At 45.2% G+C, this 8,154-nt stretch overlaps 1 protein-coding gene across 1 annotated transcript; it reads right to left on the bottom strand.

Annotated features, from left to right (window-relative positions):
* Positions 1–2,071: 2,071 nt before the first annotated feature.
* Positions 2,072–3,118, bottom strand: LOC133360995 (olfactory receptor 1M1-like). Its single transcript, XM_061579878.1, has one exon. The coding sequence runs from the start codon at positions 3,116–3,118 to the stop codon at positions 2,072–2,074; it is 1,047 nt and encodes a 348-aa protein (XP_061435862.1).
* Between the last annotated feature and the right edge of the window lie 5,036 nt (positions 3,119–8,154).

Genomic DNA, 8,154 nt, shown 5'->3' on the forward strand with positions numbered 1-8,154 from the left:
GACAGCGACGTCGCGAAGTCATCGACAGCGTCATCTGGTCCAACACCATGTGAGACGAGGCTCTAAGATAAGCTGTCTCGGGTGTGGACCAATCAACTTCAAGGACAGTGCATATCATTATCATCATCAGAGTTGTTGCTTTTTGTTTGCATTTTGACTGCTTGTGTTGTGGTTATTGAAAACATGATGCCTTGTATAAAGGTGTCAGTTTTTGTACCAGTTGAAAGGGTAAAAACCTATTACTATATTTTGCCACTGGTAAAGGAGATGTCTCATAGTGTAAATGCTTCACCCCGAGCTCTCAATACTCTGATAGTGCGCTGTTTTTGAGTTGTACGCCTTTTCGCGTCATCTGGTCCAACACCATGTGAGACTAGGCTCTAAGAAAAGCTGTCTCGGCTGTGGACCAATCAATCTCAAGGACAGTGCATACATTATCAGAGTTGTTTGTTTTTTGTTTGCATTTCGACCGCAGGCATTGTGGTCACTGCAAACAACGACTCCTTGTTAAATTTCGATTTAAAGCTTTCGTGACTGCAGGGATTCATCTTCTTGTTTCTTTCGGTAAAGTCCCTTCTACGTGACTTTACCGAAAGAAACAAGAAGATGACTCCTTGTTAATAAAAGGTATCAGTTTTGTTGCCAGATAAAAGGGTAAAAAAACAATTATCAGCGTGAAGACAGTCGACCCCAATCCCACGGCAGCCCCGAACCTCGCCTCTCACTCCTTTTTATTCTCAGCGTGGCACTAACTCTGCCCCCAGTCACGCTCCCTTTCTCAAAACCTCTAGCCCCTTGCCGAACTTCCCAGATGGTCACGCTTCCGTGGTTACCCCTCTTGACCGCTGGGTCACGTACTAATCCCATATCTGCATTTCCCATAAATATGCTAAATTCCACTTGAGATGCAAATTCTTTTGTCAAGGCGCTCTTCCCCCTCCAACCCAGCTTAAATATACGCTCCAAGCCTGGGTGTTTCATTCAGACGCTGTCTTCTCGACAGACCTGTTCTTCACCTGAGGACGGCTGCTTGCGTTGTGGCCGAAACGTCGTGAGAATTGTATTTTATTATGTTATATTTGTATTATTTTATTATTTCCCTTCTACGTGACTTTACCGAAAGAGCCAAGAAGAGGGTCACATACTGTTCCTGCACCCGCACCGTCTCCACACACTCACTGTCTCTACGTATGCGTCCGGGTGATTGTGTTGACCTTCCTTGTACTTTGAACTCCTATCGTGTCTGTGTACCTGCGTTTGTTGTTGTTGTTGTAATGTTCTTACCCCGTGCCCCTACCCGAACATCTCTGACAGAAGAGCTTTGTGGCTCATCGGATTCCTCCTGCAGTATAAATACAATTTAACACGTGGCAGGCTTTCGCAACCAATATTATTCATAATATAGGTTTTGGGTCAGATCGCGTTATTTATAAATGTGTCATAACCCTCCACCACCCGACACGGCCAAATAGTAAAAAATGTGTCACGTTTTTCAAAGGACAAAACAATTCACTTCTTTAGCCCACCTGTGTGCTGAAGAGAGAATCAACAGCATTTTAAAATTTGAGTAGCACGACGTTTCGCTGATAGTTACAATCAGCTTCATCGGGCAAGAATGGTGAAGCTCTCCTGTTGCTTCTGGTCTTAAATAGAGCAGCATCAGGGTGACGTCATCATTTAGAAATTGTATAAATACAATTTCTGATTCGGGGTTGGGGGGGAGGGCGGTAGTGGGGAGGGGGCAGAGGTCGCAAACGGCTTTTGATTCCTTACCCGTACCCGGCCGCACCAGGGTCGCAAATGGGTACCCGTACCCATACCCAGCCGGGTACGGGTACCTGTTCCCTACCCGTACCCGTACCCTACCCGAAATGAGTGACAAACAGTGACTCACCAGTGACTCACGGCCTACCCGTACCCGGCCGCACCAGGGTCGCAAACGGCTACCCGTACCCGGCTGAGTACGAGTAGCCGGGTATCGGGTAGGGTACGGGTATCGAGTACCCGGTTGCGACCTCTGGGAGGGGGGTGGGGTGAGGGCAAGGGGGGGGTCGCCCCCCCCCCTCCCTCCTTAATGATAGGCGGGCAACACCTTCCTCCGGAAGAGCTTCCGGACGCCGTGCTGTATCTCCACGGTCCTCAGTCCGTAGATGATGGGGTTGAGGAGCGGCGGCACCACGTGGAAGTTGATGGCTAGGTAGGCGGGCAGGTAGACGGAGTCGACCAAGTACCTCTGGATGTGGTTCTGCGCGATGAGCAGCACGACGGACACCTGCAGCACGAGAAACACCATGAGGTGGGTGACGCACGTGCGCAGAGCCTTTCCCCGGCTCCGCCGCGACGCCCCGTCCCCGTCCCCGCCGCCGCCGAGACGGAGCGTCGCGACGAGCGCGTACGACGCCAGAACCGTGGCCGCGCCCCCGGCAAGCAGCGTGGACTTGACGGCGAGGTCGTAGGCCCGGTTGGCCGCCGCGTCGCCGGCGGCGTCGCACGCCATCCGCACGAGGGCGAAGTGGTCGCAGTGCGGCATCGCGACGTGGCGCTCCCCGCACAGCCGGAGGCGCGAGGCGAGCGCCACGAAGCCGAGCATCAAGGCGGCGGCGACGCCGTCGACGACGGCGCACGCGGCCAGGGCGCGCCCGTTGGTGACGATGGACGCGTAGCGGAGGGGTCGGCGGACGGCGAGGGCGCGGTCCACGGCCATCGAGGCGAGGGAGAGGCCCGCGAGCGCGCCGTAGATGTGCGCCACGTACATCTGAGCGACGCACGTGCCCAGCGGCACGCCGTCGGCGCTAGCCACGTTGCGCGCGTAGCCGGGCAGGGTCGCCGTGCTGCCCAGGAGGTCGCAGGCGGCGAGGTTGGCGAGGAGGACGAACATCGGCCTGTGGAGGCGGCGGTCGAGGAAGATGGCCGCCACGAGGAGGGAGTTGCCAGCGACGATGGCGGCGTAGGTGACGGCGAAGAGGGCGACGTAGAGCGGGCGGAGGGAGGGCGGCTCGCGGAAGGGGCTAGACATGAAGACGGGAGCCCAGGGAGACTCCCACGCGGTCAGGCCGGCAGGATCCCAAGCGGTCGCGTTGAGGGGCTCACGGAGGGAGGTGGAGTTTGGTGCCACCATTGTTCTGCGCGAGCGCGTGTACGTCTGCGTTTGTCGCGTGTGTTCGATTTCGTTCGTCCCCAGGTCCTCTGTGAGGCGGGGTCGGTGGGTGGACGGGGTGGGAAAGGGGGTGAATGGTTAGAGGAGTTGTGTAGTATATAATGTAGTGTTTAGTGTAGTGTATAGTAGTGTATTGTATAGTGTATAGTAGTGTATAGTGTATTGCCTAGTGGTGAATAGTGTAGTGTATAGTAGTGTATAGTGTAGTGTATAGTGTAGTGTATAGTAGTGTACAGTGTAGTGTACAGTGTAGTGTATAGTAGTGTATAGTGTAGTGTATAGTGTAGTGTATAGTGTAGTGTATAGTGTAGTGTTGTAGTGTATAGTGTAGTGTTGTAGTGTATAGTGTAGTGTTGTAGTGTATAGTGTATAGTGTTGTAGTGTATAGTGTAGTATTGTAGTGTATAGTGTTGTAGTGTATAGTGTAGTATTGTAGTGTATAGTGTTGTAGTGTATAGTGTAGTATTGTTGTGTATAGTGTAGTGTTGTAGTGTATGGTGTAGTGTTGTAGTGTATAGTGTAGTGTATAGTGTATAGTGTAGTGTATAGTGTAGTGTATAGTGTAGTGCTGTGGTTTTTAACCTGGATTGCATCACGCACAGCACACCGGTGTGTTGGAGAGCCAAGCAACAACATTCACAATCTGAGCACGACGTTTCGCCAGTAATCACAACCAGCTTCATCAGGCGACAGCCAGATTTGTTCGGAAATCCTCCCGTTTTGTTCCTTAAATAGAAGGGCAGATGTGATGGCGTCACTTGAGCACTTCCAACGGTTTTAAGGTAATTTTGGGGTGCTGATTCCAAATCTGGAATCAGTTTTTGTCCATCGCATCAGGTTTTTGAGATATCAAATCTTGCATTTTCAACAAAAACTGCAGAAGAAAAATATTAAATAAATGTGGATATCTACATAAAATTATATTAGAAATACACTATCCTAAAAATACAGCACCATATTTTAACACTAAAGCAGTCACTGACTCGCAACAACTTGCAATCATAAGTGGCAGAGTTAATTTCGGGTAAAGTCAAAGAAAATGGGGTATGCCGATAGCATAAAAATGAGATATCATAGAGCAAATCTGAGATCAGATTTGGAATCAGCAACCTGAAATTAGTCTAAAACAGCTGCAAAAGTCCAGGCCAGAAAAAAAATGATTTATTTTTGTTGACCAGTGTAATCCACGATGTAACTCGATGTTTGTTCCTGGGTAGGGTATCCATTGCCGTTTGGGTTATTTATATGGGAATCAACATACGTTGTGCATGCGCGTTATGCAAGCCCATTGTTCCTGTACCTCCTGTCGAGTGTGTTGCACTAAAACAGCCGTGCCTTCTTCTTGGTTCTTTCGGTAAAGTCATGTAGAATGGAAATAATAATAAAATAATAAAAATAAAACATAATAAAATAATTCTCACGACGTTTCGGCCACAACGCAAGCAGCCGTCCTCAGGTGTAGAACAGGTCTGTCGAGAAGACAGCGTCTGAATGACACACCCCAGGCTTGGAGCGACTATCTAAGCTGGGATGGAGGGGGAAGAGCGCCTTGACAAAAGAATTTGCATATCAAGAGGAATTTAGCATATTTATGGGAAATGCAGATATGCGATTAGTACTAATTGTGAAATGCGTAGGAGGTTTGGCGGGGGGTTTAAAGTCATTATTCCCGTGTATTATGCAGGATTAGCAGCATCAAAGGGAGGGGATAGGGGTAACATTAATAAACGGAAGGAATGTTAATAGTATGTAGCTGTTAATATTATGTAGCTACCAGAGACGTGCCTGTTATAGTTCAACGGTAGTCCCTATTGAAGAATGGTGACCTTCATAGGCATGCATTTAAAGTGTTACTTGACGATTCGCTTCCAGGTAGCACTAAGTTTGTAGCTATCCGAACGGTTAAAATTATTTTTATTTCTCTCAATTGCGATAGATTATATAACTAGTCTTGGCCAGTCGTAACTAGTTTTGCACAGAACTTCAACATTGTCAAAATCAAATGAGTCTCATTGTTGGCGCGCTCGTTCTGCCACTGCCGCCAGTTGTATTTGGGAGTATTTTATATTTCTGTGGTGTTCTTTTAACCTCGTGCTGATCATTCGTAGTCCTGTTTGCCCAACACAGCATTTGCCACAAATCTTGATAGCTTCGGCAAATGCATCTTCCGTACCAGACATACATTTCTGTATTTTATGTACCGTGCCAAATCTGACTCGGATGTTTTCTTTTTCCAAACATCTGGCTAGTTTATCGGTTACTCCGGCAATGTACGGTATTTTAATAGTTTTAATTACTTGAGCATTTTCAATCCTCGTGTTATTTGATTTGGTTTTTAGAATTCAGTGCCTTGTTGACATATGCATCATTGTAACCGGTCAATTGCAGAGCTTCTTGAACATGTTTAATTTCACTTCTCAGACTGTCGCCATCTGACACTTTCTTAGCACTACTATACACTACACTATACACTACACTACTATACACTACACTACTATACACTACACTATACACCAGAGGTGGGACAAAGTCATTGTCATGCAAGTCCAAGTCGAGTCTGAAGTCATCAAATTCATGACTCGAGTCTGACTCGAGTCCAAGTCACATGACTCGAGTCCACACCTCAGAGGTGGGACAAAGTCATTCTCATGCAAGTCCAAGTCGAGTCTGAAGTCATCAAATTCATGACTCGAGTCTGACTCGAGTCCAAATCACATGACTCGAGTCCACACCTCTGCTATACACTACACTACTATACACTACACTACTATACACTACACTATACACTACACTACTATACACTACACTATACACTACGCTACTATACACTACACCATACACTACACTACTATACATTACACTACTATACACTACACTATACACTATACTATACACTACTATACACTACACTATTCACTACTATACACTACACTACTATACACTATACACTACACTACTATAAACTACATTATACACTACTATACATTACACTACTATACACTACACACTACACTACTATACACTACACTATACACTACACTACTATACACTACACTATACACTACACTACTATACACTACACTATACTATACACTACACTATACACTACTATACACTACACTATACACTACTATACACTACTATACACTACACTATATACTACTATACACTACTATACACTACACTACACACTACTATACACTACACTATACACTACACTACACTACTATACACTACACTATACACTATACTATACACTACACTATACACTACACTATACACTACCATACACTACTATACACTACACTATATACTACTATACACTACTATACACTACACTATACACTACTATACACTACCATACACTACACTATATACTACTATACACTACTATGCACTACACTATACACTACTATACACTACCATACACTACACTATATACTACTATACACTACTGTACACTACACTAACATACACTACTATACACTTCACTATACACTACACTACTATACACTATACACTACACTACTATAAACTACATTATACACTACTATACACTACACTACTATACACTACATTATACACTACACTACTATACACTACACTACACAATACACTACACTATACACTACACTTCTATACACTACACTATATACTACACTACACAATACACTACACTATACACTACACTACTATACACTACATTATACACTACACTACTATACACTACACTATACACTACACTGCTATAACTATACACTACACTATACACTACTATACACTACTATACACTACACTAATATACACTACTATATACTACACTATACACTACACTATACACTACTATACACTACTATACACTACACGATACACGACACTATACACTACTATACACTACACTCCTACACACTACTATGCACTACACTAATATACACTACTATACACTACACTATACACTACACTACACACTACTATACATTACACTATACACTACACTATACACATTTCTATATTTGACGCGATCTAACCCAAAACAAACCTCTATTACGGATGATGTTGGTCGCGCAAGCCTACGTGTTAAGCCTGTGTATTCGCTTATTAGACTTCTAGTTCACTGCGTCAATGGATTATTTATAAAAGTATTCATATCATCGTTGTTATTATTATATTGCTGAGTGTCTGATGCTGTGTCATGTACAGCGCTTTGAGATCGTTGATGAAAATACGCTCCGTTTGATCGTGATCATCATCATCATCGTTAATTGTTATTATTAAACGAGATTCGAAGATTTCGTGGCGGCATGAATTACTCGTTGGTTCTGTCGGTAAAGCCGCGTGGAAAATAAAAAAAAATTAACCCGTATAAACAAAGTTTTTCACTATAAATCCTTTATATGCGTGTTCAATGGGCCACAACCCAGCCCACATTGGTCTTTGAAACGGGCGGCTAGAGTCCTCTCGTCCTCTGGCTTGAGATGGCTGCCACCTATGGGTCAGATGATTGCCTGCCACCATTAAGCAATTGGTAATTAAATCTATATTTTTTTACCTAACAAAAAAAAAATTTCACGAAAAGAAATTGTCACGCACAACGAGTCTGTGTGCAAAATGTCAGCTCGATTGGATCACGGGAAGTGAGTTAAAAAACGACCGAAAGATTTGCACGGTCCTAAGCAAGCAAGCGAACTTAATATAATGGATTTAAAAATCAAACATTAATAAAATGCGACGTTTCGGTTGCAATACAAGCAGCCATCGGCAGGTAAGAATGAATGATGAAACAGAGAGACACTATCCCCCGTGACAAAGACAAAGATCCCCCGTGTAGCCTGAGCAGACTGTTGGGGCAAGTGCTGTTAGCGAGCAGCACCTATGAAGGCTACCGGTACTGTGGCACACGAGGGGGTGGGTGGCCAGCACCACGCTCGGCCGCCTTTGTCTCCCGAGTGGCGATGTTTACACACCGCACCAGGTACTCATTTAAGGCTGAGTCGACC

Source organism: Lethenteron reissneri, chromosome 70 (genome assembly GCF_015708825.2).
Source record: "Lethenteron reissneri isolate LAM-NWPU_2019-01 chromosome 70, ASM1570882v1, whole genome shotgun sequence".
NCBI lineage: Eukaryota > Metazoa > Chordata > Hyperoartia > Petromyzontiformes > Petromyzontidae > Lethenteron > Lethenteron reissneri.

Excerpts from the sequence above, each read along its gene's own strand:
- LOC133360995 (XM_061579878.1), bottom strand. The coding sequence starts at position 3,118 with ATGGTGGCACCAAACTCCACCTCCCTCCGTGAGCCCCTCAACGCGACC.